The sequence below is a fragment of the Leptodactylus fuscus genome, chromosome 8 (assembly GCF_031893055.1).
Source record: "Leptodactylus fuscus isolate aLepFus1 chromosome 8, aLepFus1.hap2, whole genome shotgun sequence".
NCBI lineage: Eukaryota > Metazoa > Chordata > Amphibia > Anura > Leptodactylidae > Leptodactylus > Leptodactylus fuscus.
This window is the reverse complement of record NC_134272.1, coordinates 11,811,557-11,825,470: the sequence shown is the minus strand read 5'-3', so window position 1 is coordinate 11,825,470 and position 13,914 is coordinate 11,811,557. Positions and strand designations below refer to the sequence as shown.

General features: G+C 47.4%; 1 protein-coding gene across 2 annotated transcripts in view; it reads left to right on the top strand.

Moving 5' to 3' along the window:
* Positions 1-13,914, top strand: part of PRKCB (protein kinase C beta) — a 108,663-nt gene that overhangs the window by 76,140 nt on the left and 18,609 nt on the right. For both annotated transcript variants that reach the window (XM_075284087.1, XM_075284086.1), the window contains exons 8-11: positions 278-374; positions 5,924-6,070; positions 11,599-11,772; positions 13,262-13,353. In XM_075284087.1, the coding sequence (XP_075140188.1) occupies positions 278-374; positions 5,924-6,070; positions 11,599-11,772; positions 13,262-13,353 (510 nt within the window). The remainder of the gene's footprint in view (positions 1-277; positions 375-5,923; positions 6,071-11,598; positions 11,773-13,261; positions 13,354-13,914) is intronic.

The following is a 13,914-nucleotide window of genomic DNA, read 5'->3' as shown; positions in this document are numbered from 1 at the left end:
TAGAAGTTTGAAGCCACCGCTGGAAGAAGACGTGAAGACATAAAATGATGTCTACCTGCACTCACCACTAGTGGGAGCACAGAGCATATATGGAAAGCTCCCTCTAGTGGTGGCTGTAGGCACAGCGCTGGGTACTAGAGATCTTTCTAGATGGCGCTATCTCCTATGGCCACGTGTACTGGTTAGGTCAGTATCTGCAGAGAGTTTCTTCAGGCCTTCCCTTTGCAGTTCCCTCCGAGAGTCCAAAAAGTTCCTTATCGGTTTCTTCTCTTCCCAGGTTCAAGCTGCTCAGCCAAGAAGAGGGCGAGTATTTCAATGTGCCTGTGCCACCCGAGGGAGAGGAAGGAAATGAGGAGCTTCGGCAGAAGTTTGAGGTGTGTGGAATTATCAGAACCTTCCGGGACCCTAAAATGCTATAAATTCTGCATTGTAATGGTCTCCAACCTGAGCAGAACTACAACTCCCAGCATGGAACATGATAAGCTGCAGTCTGGGAGCCAGTATGATTGTAAATGCAGCTCTGGATGTGAATAGAGGAATACATATCAACTCCATCTTGTTAAAAATGAGTCTTCCCTGTGCAGGGGCGATTATTGCCGCCACTCACTAGCCTTGGTGCATGTTGGAGTGATCACTCAGCCCCATGTCGGTGCATTTACATATATATAACCATGCATCGCCTTATCGGTAGCGCCTGCTCGCAACGAGCGGAACGGCGCTGGATTGACATTAATATTTGATTACAGCTCGCCTCTCTCTCGGCCTCCTCTCCTAGAGGTCACAGGCCGGTAGCCGGGGTGCAGCTGGAGGTAGCCGTCAATCTCCTCTCCTTGATGAGTTCATTTTCCATTCATTTATCATCTGCTGCTGCCGGGACCTGCTCATCAGACGGGCCGAGTCTCCCAGCTGTGTCCACCGTGACCAGGCAGCCGCTCACCCACCCGAGCGAGGGTCTGACACTGACCGGACCACCACGATCTCCTCTGTAGATAATGTTACCCTTGTGTGCAGGGACTGTGCATTGTCTATGGAGCCAACATTTCATTGGCTGCAAATCTGCAGGATAACTTGACCTGCTCTGCGGATCTGCAACATGTCACCATCTCTGCACATGGTGTGAAATAATAGGAACCAAAGTTCATTATCTGGTCAGGGTACTGTGCACGTGGCACTATACATGTATCATATGGTATGGCTATTCTGATTGGAAGCAACATCCTAAAGGCATCATTCCCATTAGAGAGAACCTATTGTGAGGCCTGATACTATAAACAGGTAGCTGTGACGTTATTCAGGAGACTTCACACTTGCCACATGTCTAATGTATGGTCATGTGATGGACACAAGGGTGCACAGCTGTAGAATTTGAGGCGCCTCAAAATTATCTCCAAAACCCCGCCTGAATCTGCCTCCTATTGGCATTGGTGACACAAATAGGGTTCACCAGGTCATTGTGCATTTTTTTGTGATTGACTCACCATAATGACCAAGGTGATTGCTTTCTCTAATAGGAAGGCCATCTTTGTTGCTGATAGCAGCCAATCAGAACTCAGCTTACATTTCATAAACTGCTTTGGAAAAATGAAAGCTGAGCTCTAATTGGTTGCTGTGGGCAACAGATGGCATCACTGAGTTTTGAGGCCTAGCGTACTGGTTAAGGCCTGAAATTTCCTTTGATAATAGGGATGACCCTCATTGGTCTTCTAAACAACAACTATTATATAGTTTAGTAACGTAACATGACTAAAGGATTTGGTCATTCGGGATTATTTTATTTTAACCCTTCCCCATGTCCGTTTTGTTATGGACGGAGATGCCCTTTAAGTCGACTGCTTGACTTTAAGAAGAGAGTATCGCAGCTGAAACAGTAAATCGACAACCGTGTGACTAACGGGACGACCCCTGGCCTGCCCGCTGTGGTATAACTACGACCCCCAGCATGATCGAATTTGTAGTTTTGCAAGAGCGGCGGCAATATGGCGGCCGCGTATTCGCCGGAGAAGTCGTTTGAGGGCACAGGAATGTTTAATAAGTTCAGCCTGAACGGCGAAGTTTTTATTCTGAAGCATCGGAGCGCGTTTTAGGAAATTGTGAGGCGTTTCCATGGTAACCAGATGCTTTGGAAATTTTACACAAAGTATTGTGCGTCGCCCATTGTTAGTAGAGAGCGTGGCGGGCCAAGCGGCTCGTATTCCGCGATCAAAGGGCTATTTTCGTACACGGCTGGCATTCGCTGCGCCATTCAGAAAATGGAAATACCATAGAAATCTTCCCGCGGTAACTTTTTTTTTTTTTTTTACCTTTACGTTCACAAAAATCGGGGCTTGAACATGGAAGAAATATTTCATCCCATTGTTTGGGGGTCCCCCTATGATAATGCCGTCTGTGGTAATCTGCAAGGGGCTTGGCAACAAGTGTGTAGTTCTCCTGCAGCGCCGCCACAGGAGAAATGAAGAATTACACCAATGGCAATTGGTTTTCTGTGCAACAAATGGACTTATTGGGTCCTCCAGAGTAAGAGAGGCTCTTTGCAGACACTCCTGACTCTAAGGCTGCACGCCCATGAGCGCACTTTGTGTCTGGGTCCGTGACGGCCCGCGTGAGCTAAATATCCACAGCACAGATCTCTGGATGGCTTATATTAGGCCTTTAAAAACCCTTAAAGGGATTCTCGTCCAGTCCGTGCTGCAGTTGGGTTCTATTGTGAACAAACCCATGGTTTTCTGGGTTAGTTCTGACCCGGGTTATATGATCAGAACCAACCCCAACAGTCACTGCCCTTACTATTGTAATGATGTATTCAGCTCGGGTGGTGCAACTCCGGGGCCGGGTTCTGCTTCTAGTCACAAGACCCAGAACCGGCCCGGAAATCCTTGGTCTGTCTATAATAGAACCCAAGTACTGAAACCCCCCTCGAGAACCTGTTCGCCTTGCAACGATTTTCGGCCATTGACCACAAGAAGCTTCATTGCATGAGACGAGTAGAAAAGGGGCTGAGCCTGGTATTTTAGCTCATTCCATTGCAATACCTGACTTAGCCACAAGAGTGGCGCTGTTAATGCAAATGCAAAAGTGATTTTTATTTTTATTTTTTTTTTAATTTCTAGCTTTATTTAAGAAAAACTGGAACAGCCTATTTAATGTCCAAGGTACAAAAGATCTGAAACCCAAATCCAGCTCTGCTACATCTGTTCAAGCCATTCCTAATCGTATTGTGCACAGCCGGCTAGATGGCATTCTTATGGGCACCATTGCCTCCCGGTTGTAGAGTGGGAACCCTGGAATCTCCGACCTTCCACAGCGGCGGGTATTTTTGTTGCGGGTTTCCGACTGGCTGTCAGAAGTCATCACAGATGAATATTTCATTGTGGGGAAAGTGCAGCTAGGGACTCCGCTCTGCAGCTTGTCAGATCAGGCTCAGTTCTCGGTTTTTCCTCTGTCTCTAATCCCCAGGAACATTATTTAAGCAGCCGCCGCTCCCGGCAGCGGCAGGCGATGGGTGTTTGAAGTTCTTGCTCTGGTCTTGATAAATAATATAAAAAAAAAAAAAAAAAAGTGAACCCCCCTTCCCCGAACCCTTGTTAAGCAGATCCAGAGGCGGCCGGTGTTGAAGGGCTCGCCGGCACATTCCGGGCATCCGAAGCAATTTGTCTTGATAAAACCGTGCGGCGGCTTATTACTCGCTTGCTATAAAAGCTAGATGTGTCTTTTGATAGCAGATATCAAAGAGGACGGGGCCGGGGATCGCTTCCACCCCAAACTTACATGAAAAAAGGGAACTAGGATACTGGAGCATTTTATGAGACGTGAAAGTTTCCCGCTTTTGATATTCGGCAGATGAGGACGGAGCGGCTTTCTTGTAGCTATGTGGGACATTGGATGCGACGATGATAAAGGGGGGCTATTAAGTCTTTACTGATGGCTGTCATCTAGGGCTCCCTGTTATCAACAAAAATAGTTGTATAGAGCAGCACTGAAAAAAGACCTGACCCGGTCAGTGGGTGCAAGTTCCAAGTGATCAGGCCACATGTGGCCACATGTAGATAAGATAAGATAATCCTTTAATAGTCCCACATTGGGGAAATTTCAAGTAATGCATTATCTCCCTGTTATCAGCCGCTTCACCTTGGAGGGGCTGACTGTAGTGCTCATTGCTATGAACACTACAATGCGCCCCCTGTTGATTACTTTGTCACCAATGCCTTGTGTGAAGAACCTCCCACTAATACCAAGCCTTGGACACCTTGTTTTATTGAAAAATTAATTAAGTCAAAAATTAATTTCTTATTGTATCTTTATAGTGATTGGAGCTCAGAGCTTCAAATCTCCTTCATAGCAAAATAAAATTGTGCCTACCTGGGGCCACCACTAGAGGGAGCCTATGGGTATTCTGCATACGGTTCATCTAATAAACCAGTATGTGATAATCTCCCCCTAGTGGTGAGTACAGGCAGAATCTTTTCATGGGGTCCGGCGCGGCTCCCCGTTCTCTTGGTCACTTTTGCCTGTTGTCAGGGACTGCTGAGGCCTATGATTGGGCCTCAGATTCAAGTGTAGTGACGCTGCATGACCACTATGTGACAAGGCGCCATGTGATGCCAAGGTCCAATCCCATCAGTCAGAAGCGCCGGAACCCAGGACGCTCTTTATTATGTTTCCTCAACTCTCCTGGTCTCCGTTCATTATATTGGGGAGACTCTTCTGACCCCTGACTATATTCACAGTTTCGGTTCGGCCATGTTTGGTCTGAACGAAACCACCAGGCGAACCTCGTGAAATGAATTTCGCAAGTTCCGCCCAACATTTAGTCATACAGTAAAAGGGGCGTGGCCTAAGTAATCGCCATGAAACGTAATTGAGGTAAAATGCTCGATTTATTGCGATTTTGATTTAGGTCGTAATCGCCCGGCCCTAATGGCTACTATGGAAGAGAGAGACTTCAAGATCAGACTATATGGGGTTTGTATGGAGACACATAGTTCTGTAGAGCTGTATACTAGGAGATTATAGATCAATGAATAGACGTTCTGACTATAAACTGACGGAGGGCGCCTACCGCTGGACAAATAGGAATAAGCAAGCAAGCGAGGGCGTCTCCTGTAGGATATGGCTGCCCGTGCAGGATGAGAAGGGAAGTGGAATTGTCTCCTCCATCTAAACCTTCCTTTATTTATCTATTTTTTGGGGAATTAGGCGCGGGATATTGTTTGCGTGCTGTGTAATGGCGCCGTGGCCTGAAGCCGAGTCTGCAGGTGACCTTGAGAGGGGTGCAAACAGCCTTGCCATAACAAATTAGCTGGGGCTGTGACTGAGAGATTGCTCAGGAGCCTGTTATCTGCGGGAGCTGTGAGCAACAGACAAATTGAAGAGCTCGGAATCAGGCTAATGGAATTTCATGGCAGACTGAACTCTCTGCTGCCGTCTCAATATGGCAGCTTCTCCAGAAATTAAAAGAGAAATAAGCAGGAGCGCGCCATGTCCAAAAGCCCGGGCCTGCCAATTACAGCGCCATAGAGGCAATTAGAGAGGCACAGCAGGGGCTCCGCAACTTTGTAACGGGACAGTGATCTGCACGTGGAGCCGGAGAAATGTCATCTCCTCGCTCGGAGGATCTTCCTGCAGCCGGCTGTTGCACAACTACAACTCCCAGCATGCCTGGACGGCTTTCCAGCCCGAAGGGGATGACATGGGAAGCAACAGATATGGAGACGTTTGTAGTTGTGACAATATAGTCGATGGCGGACTGTGCAGGTACCTGGAATAGTGACTATCCGTGTACTTCTAGTACATGGAGACACATAGTTTGTTCTAAGAGCTGTATACAGAAACCAGAAGGAGAGTTTCTCAAGGTAGGATGAAAAAAATCTCAGAAGGTTCCCGTGTCTGTTCTACGATAGTCACACACGTGTGTTGTTTCTTGTAGAGAGCCAAAATCGGTCCCAGCAACAAAGCAGCGGAAGAGAAAGTGTTAAATCCAGTGGCCAAGATTGACAGCAATGGAAACCGAGACCGAGTGAAAGTGTCTGACTTCAACTTCCTGAAGGTGCTGGGCAAAGGAAGCTTCGGGAAGGTGAGTGACATGTGACAGAATTCTTCTCCGTTCATTTAAGAGATGTCTGTGTCCGTGCTCCCCCTCCCCTCTCCGCTGAGCTCTGGCTGTCTAACGTCCTCGCTCTCTCCTCCCCGAGCATTCTCGCACTTTCTCTTACATCTTCTCCGCTCTCTCCTTGACACATTCTCACTCTCTGTCTCTCTAATCTGAAAGCACCAGGGGAGATTTACCAAGTAAAACCAGATTTCAGGTGTAATTTGCACATTGATTAAGTGTTTTACGCACATTTACGGCTTGTGCAGCAAACAAGTGCGGATTATGAGAAAGTGACAGCGTGCGCCGGAAAATGTGCCAAAATTTTTGTGCATTTTTTTTGTCCTAATCTAAACCCACTAATAAGCGGTGTAAAGTTATAGCAGATCCATCAAACTGTATCAGACACGTCCATATATCTGCTGCAGTATAAGGCTCCAGTGTAAGTTTGCACAGTGTTAGTAAATCCGCTCCATTGCCTATTTCTTTTCAGAGCGTGCGCGGTCACGGTCTTCTATGATTGTGCGCTCTCTCGTCCACCTCTGAGCAGGTGCTCTCCCTCCCATCCCTGTCTCTGAGCATGTGCGCTCTTTTTTTTTTTTTTTCCCCTCCAGTCATGGGGTCTCTCATGCTTTGCTGTATCCTGTTGCAGCTCACTCTCTTTCATTTTTGCTCTCACTCACACTTGCTTTCTTGCTCTCGCTCTTGCTTTCTCTCACTTTCTCTCTTGCGTTCTTTCTTGCTATCGTCCTTGTGCTTGTCTTCTCTTCCTCCCATCTTCCTTCTGTCTCTTCCTTTCCTGTAGTCTCTGGTCTTCTGTCCATTCTTATATCTTGCAGCCATTCTTCCATCTCTTCTTCCCTCTCCTGCAGTCTCTAGTCTTCTGTCTCTTTGAGTATATTTTGGCCGTTCTTCCATCTCCTGTAGTCTCCGGTTTTCTGTCTCTTCCTCTCCTCCTATACTGTATATTGCAGCCATCCTTTCTTCTGGTCTTCCCTCTCCTGTAGTCTCTGATCTTCTCCTCCTCCTGTATATATTGTGGCCATTCTTCCCTCTCCTCTTCCTTTTCCTTTAGTCTCTGGTCTTCTGTCTCTTCCTATATATTTCAGCCATTTTACCTTCTCGTCTTCCCTCTCCTGTAATCTCTGCTCTTCTGTCTCTTCTTGTTTATTGCGGCCATTCTTCCCTCTCCTGCCGTCTCTGGTCTTCTGTCTCTTCCCATACTTTGCGGCCATACTTCCCTCTCCTATAGTCTCTGATCTTCTGTCTCTTCTTATATATTATGGCTGTTCTTCCCTCTCTTCTTCCCTCTCCTGTCGTCTCTGGTCTTCTGTCTCTTCCCATATTTTGCAGCCATTCTTCCCTCTTGTCTTCCCTCTCCTGCTGTCTCTGATCTTCTGTCTCTTCCCATACTTTGCGGCCATTCTTCCCTCTCGTCTGCCCTCTCCTGTAGTCTCTGATCTTCTGTCTCTTCCCATATATTGCAGCCATTCTTCCCTCTCCTGTAGTCTCTGGTCTTCTGTCTCTTCCCATATATTGCGGCCATTCTTCCCTCTCCTGTAGTCTCTGCTCTTCTGTCTCTTCCCATATATTGCGGCCATTCTTCCCTCTCCTGTAGTCTCTGATCTTCTGTCTCTTCCCATATATTGCGGCCATTCTTCCCTCTCCTGTCGTCTCTGATCTTCTGTCTCTTCCCATACTTTGCGGCCATTCTTCCCCCGTGTCTGTCGGCAGCTCCAGTAAATATATTTAATATCTTTGGCGTCTTCCTATCTGAAAGCGTTTCTCAGCGCCAGTCCTGTGAGAGGGGAAGGGGGCGACAGCTCAGGAAATAAATATCAATACTCTCTTTAGATTTTGCTGCTCACATGAGCCCTGAACACACACGGGGCCTGGAAACACAATCCATAGAAATCCTCCGAGGTGATGAATCTAAATGGTTTCCAGCGCGGCTCCTGCGTCTATTGTATGGAAACAAATCAGTGAAGGAAAGCTTTGTGTGCGGCTGCCTGACTAACACAAGTACACGGGGGTCCGGAGGATGGGGGCTATACTCCTACAGTACAGCCCTGCTAATCCAGAATCCCCTGCCAGATTGTCGGGACAAGCCCCTATAGTCAGCCGTGTCCTAGGTGGAGAATGTAACCCCTTAAATCCTAATAAACTCTTCTGGAAAGCTGAGTGACTACTGGAATAGATGCTGTGAATGGGAAGGTGTCACCAGAAAATGGCCTGACTATAGAGGAGTCCCCCATGACGGTGTCTCGTGGGCGGTGGAGATTTGTATAATGGTTTTACTGAGTATCTACAGGGGCTGGCCAAAATATCACAGACACCCACTGTTATTTGTTAGACATGTGGATCTCTTCCCATCACACCTGCCCTTGCCACCATCCCCCACACTCACGTATCTTATATCCCTGTTGATAAACTTTATTATTCACACTGTTCTAAAAATAAAAACAAAAAAAAAACCTGCCTATATGTGATATGTCAGACCTGACAGTCCCCGACTGTTGGTATGTACCTGGTAGAAGCTGCTGTGACCCAAGTTGATGGGTATGTTGGGGTCTACTACTTCCATGATCACATCTCCATATGCAAAAACCAGTAAAATATCTGCCGACGGATACAGCTGTGGTCGAAAATCAAAGCTTGACTTTGGATTGGCCATTGCAGCACCATCCTCCATATCCTCTTTGTGTAGTGAATTTTTTCTTTGGTATTGGTGCCTATAAATTCATCTCTGCAGCAATTTGAGAGGTTGTAGTTCTGTGTTCTTTGGCTAAAATATGATGCAGTGCTCTTCTGTCCCTCATGTCAAGCTTTGACTTTTGACCACAGCTGCTTCTATCTACAGAGGTTTTGCTGGTCTTTATATACTGAGATGTGATCGTGGAAACAGTAGACCTCAACAACTGTGGTCATAGACGCCCCTACCAGGCACATACCAAACAAATAACAGTACAGTTTGTTCTCCACTTATTGAGTCCACTCCACCTGTTTTTTGAAGAAAATCCTCATTTTTATTGTCACGTTCCCTCTTGATGTATGGGAAAAAAAAGTTTCTCTAATGAGGTGTATACATTTACATATGTTAATTGTGTTCTCCGATGAACCCACATCTGTTCATTTTGGAACAACGATTTCAGGTCCAATGAAAATTTTTATTTAAAAAAAAAAATGGAAAAATGACACCGTCCCCCGTCGCCCCTCCCCCCCACACACACACCTTCCTCCTTCCCTCAGCCATGGTACATCAACCAGACTGACGATTCCCATCTGCAAAGGGTTAAAGAGACCATAAAGGATCCGCTGCGGGCTGGTTTCTGGAATTGGAGCACTTTAATGTGGAAAACAAAGCGGGCGATGGCATTCATCAGCGGAGCTTGTCCTGTTTATTGCAGCCGGCGAGCACCTAATCTGCCAGCCTGGGGGAGGCGAGCGGCAGCTGGGGGAAGAATGGCGACACTTTCCCAGATTCTCTTCTTTAATTGAGCAAACATAAAGGAAAACATTATTAAAAAGCTCGTCTGATGCGCGAGGAGCGGGTGACAGAACATTATAAATATGCTAATGAGCGTTTGGAGGGATACGGGCTGCGAGGCGCGATTAGCTGCTGCTTCTCACCTGCACAAGATGGGCTCATTGTCTTGTTATATGAGAGCGAGCAGGTAGCGCGCTGGCAGACGCTCTATTATCCCCCTCTTATTCTCAGATGACCTTGATCACCAATAGCGCACGTCGCGTTCTACACATCCGATGCAATTTTTTTGTTGGCCAGAGATTTTCTGTAGTAAATTTGTCATTTTGAAAGTGAAATTTTCCCTGTTATATTTGTCTCCAGGTTCTCCTTGAGGGTTTTTTTTTTTGTGTGATGTATTTAATGTATGACATCAAAGGGGTTGTCCAGGAAATACAGTTTTTTGCAAGAAAGGAAAAACAAAAACCTATGCTCTTCTGTCTCTGCTGCTCCGGGGTCTCCCTCCAGGGTTTGGTCCTGCTGCTTCGGTGTCTCCCTCCAGGGTTTGGTCCTGCTGCTTCGGTGTCTCCCTCCAGGGTTTGGTCCTGCTGCTCCGACGTCTCCCTCCAGGGTTTGGTCCTGCTGGTCCGACGTCTCCCTCCAGGGTTTGGTCCTGCTGCTCCAGTGTCTCCAGGGTCTGGTCCTGCTGCTTCGGGGTCTCTCTCCAGGGTTTGGTCCTTCTGCTTCAGGGTCTCCCTCCAGGGTTTGGTCCTGCTGCTTCGGGGTCTCCCTCCAGGGTTTGGTCCTGCTGCTCCGGGGGACTTGCTCCAGCAGAAGTCCTTGCTGCACCTGATCACTTAGGTCACAGGTGACGTCCCGCTTCCTTGCCTTAGGCCACTGTTTGGCATTAGCGGTCACGTGTGATGAGAACCAACACCAGAAAAAGCACGGGAGCGGCAGGGGACTCTGGAGCACCGTGGACTGGTTAATGTGTTTTTATTTTCATCGACTCTGCCTTCTTGCAAAAAACTGTATCCTGGGCAACCCCTTTAAGGAGGACCTCCACCATCTCTCAACTTTTAGAACCTCTTAATAGCCTCCGCTCCACTGATTCCAGCACTGTTGCAATATTTTTTTCTCTAGCCCCTACTATTCCTGAGCAATCAATGCTTTTATTTTCTATACCCAATATGGTAATTAGTCTCTCTACTGTCAAATGGGCAGTCCTTGTTAACTTGCTTCCACTAGGGGATGCCCACCTGACAGCAGAGGCCTAATTTAGCATATTGGGGGATGAAAGTAACTTCATTGATTGTTCAGGAACGGTGAGTTCTAGAGAAAAGAATTCCAAATGAGCCAGAATCAGTGGAACATATTTAAGTATGTAAAGCAGTGGAGCTGGTGGAGTGCCCAGGTGAAGCCGGAGCTGGTGCACCTTAATCCAACGACAATGTGCTAGATACCACTGGCCACGGCTTGTGATGACAGATATGGCCATAGGAACAACTTCATCACCACCACCGCTTACTCCTTTTTCTCTGCCACATGGTGGATCCTCATTGTAAACCCCTCACCCTCCCGGATAACAGCGGTGGTTTGGAGGCCTAAATTCCACTTGCAGGTTCTTTCTAATCTATCAGATTTCTCCCCTATTGTTCAAACACTTCTTTCTACCGTGCTCACATAGCAGGAGCTGCATAGCCCCACCCCCTCTGTTTCAGTGGTCACACCCCTGAGGAGCTAGTTAGATCATAAAGTGGGGTACTCTTTAAAGTCAGTGGCTGCTTTCAGGTTTTTAGCCTTCTTGTATTTGTAGCTTCCGTTTTTCTGTCTGTTATGGTGCTGTTCTCGGAATGATGAGATGAACAATGTATCGCAACTCCCGGACTCCTATCAAAACATTTCAATTTTCTGGTTTAATGATCCTATAAAAGCTCAATGCATTTCTAACAGCTTTACCGTCACCTTCCCGCACACAGATGCAAAACCAACTGTGTTTATACCTGAAATGAAGTCTCTGTGCTGATAGCGTCTCCATCTCCAATCACAGGTGATATTGGCAGAAAGGAAGGGGACCGACGAGCTGTATGCAATAAAGATCCTGAAGAAAGATGTGGTGATTCAGGATGATGATGTGGAATGCACAATGGTGGAGAAGAGAGTGTTGGCCCTCCCCGGGAAGCCTCCGTTCCTCACACAGCTGCACTCGTGCTTCCAGACAATGGTAAGAGATGAATGGCTGGTGCCGACCTCTGACAGGAGACTGATGGGTATGGTAACATCAGGGCCGAGAGGAGTCCTTGTAAAACTGATAGGCCAGTACTTGTACTCAACATTGAAGAGTATGCGGAGATGAACCTGCTCATGTGTACATTGACCATTGGCTAAGGAGAATGGGGCTAACTAGACCTTGGTGTCATCTCTCCATTGGAGGAACAACCTTGGGTTGGCATCTGTCCACTGGGCAAACTAGACCTTGAGGTTTCCAATCTACATTAAACAAACTAGACCTTTCAATGTCTTCTCACCACTGGGAAAACTAGTCTGTCTGTGAGATGTCCCCTCCCCAGTGGGCAGCCTAGACCTTGGAATGTCTCCACCTCATTGGGCAGACTAGACCTTGGGATGTCTCCACCTCTTTGGGCAGACTAGTCCTTGGGATGTCTCTAACTCATTGGGCAGACTAGACCTTGGGATGTCTCCACCTCGTTGGGCAGACTAGACCTTGGGATGTCTCTACATTGTTGGGCAGACTAGACCTTGGGATGTCTCCACCTCATTGGGCAGACTAGACCTTGGGATGTCTCCACCTCATTGGGCAGACTAGACCTTGAGATGTCTCTACCTCATTGGGCAGACTAGAACTTGGGATGTCTCCACCTCATTGGGCAGACAAGACCTTGGGATGTCTCCACCTCATTGGGCAGACTAGACCTTGGGATGTCGCTACGTCATTGGACAGACTAGACCTTGGGATGTCTCCACCTCATTGGGCAGAGTAGATCTTGGGATGTCTCTACCTCATTGGGCAGACTAGACCTTGGTGTTCTCTCCATTGGAAGAACAACCTTGGGATGGCACCTGTTTACTGGGCAAACAAGACCTTGGAGTGTCCTATTTCCATTTGGCAAATTAGACCTTGGGGTGTTCCCTCTACGTTGGGCCCTTGGTGCCTACATGAGCTACCTCTCTACCTACCTTAGTGTTGAAATATTTAGAGGATTTTTCTATGATATGGCCTTGATGACTTGTCAGTATGTGATTGGTGAAGGTCTGACCTTCCCACCAATTGGCTGAATAAAGTTGTCATAGTGTTTGCTATAGGCCCTTCACTACAGTCCCTCAACATGTCGCCGCCCATGTGGCCATGTCTGGTCCTGCAGCTCAGTCTCATTCAAGGGTCTCCATGACTTTAAGAAGGCTCTTCAGTAGGAGGGCTCACCGCCTGTTCAATATTTCTTTAGTATTATAAATGTATGACGTTTGGTCAGTGACTAAATCATTCCGTCTTACCTCAGCTTTGTAATGAAATAACTTTGCACATAAAGTGACCTTCCTTTTATCCGGACTCCAATAATCCAGAATATTTGACGCCTCACGGGCCCCACTGATGCCACATGTCACTGTATATTGACTATGAGTTCAGCTCTGGAGGTTCTCGTCCTCCACTACTTTGCCTGTATTTTTTTTACTATTTCTGTGACTTTTTGCAGGACCGCCTCTATTTTGTGATGGAATATGTCAATGGAGGCGACCTCATGTACCAGATCCAGCAGGTTGGGAGATTTAAGGAACCACACGCAGTGTAAGTATTGATGTTCTGGGGTCCAATTGAGGATATGGAGGAGGCTGTGTCACATCCATGGGCTGGGTCTGGTTTGGCAAGGCCGCCCTGTAATGCCCCTTGTGTCCTTGGTTTGTGCCTGGCATTAACGCTCAGCCCATTGTGTCACCTTTGCCCATGAGCAGTTCAGCTCCACAGTGCCCCTCTTGTGCTAAGGCAGTGTTTAGTACTGCAGCTCAGTTCTGTGGTGCTATTCTTGTCCATGTGCCTAGTCTGGTGTTAAAGCTCAGCCCCACAATTACACTTTCATCAGCCCAACAGCGCCACTCCTGTCCATGGGCTGTGCCAGGTATTGCAATTCCACAGCGCCACTCCTGTCCATGGGCTGTGCCAGGTATTGCAATTCCACAGCGCCACACTTGTCCATGGGCTGTGCTAGGTATTGCAATTCCACAGCGCCACACTTGTCCATGGGCTGTGCCTGGTAGTGCAGCTCAGTTTTGTTGGATTGAATGGGACAGAGTTGTGATACCAGACACAACCCATGGACAGGAGTGGCACTTGATTGGTAAGATGGAGCTA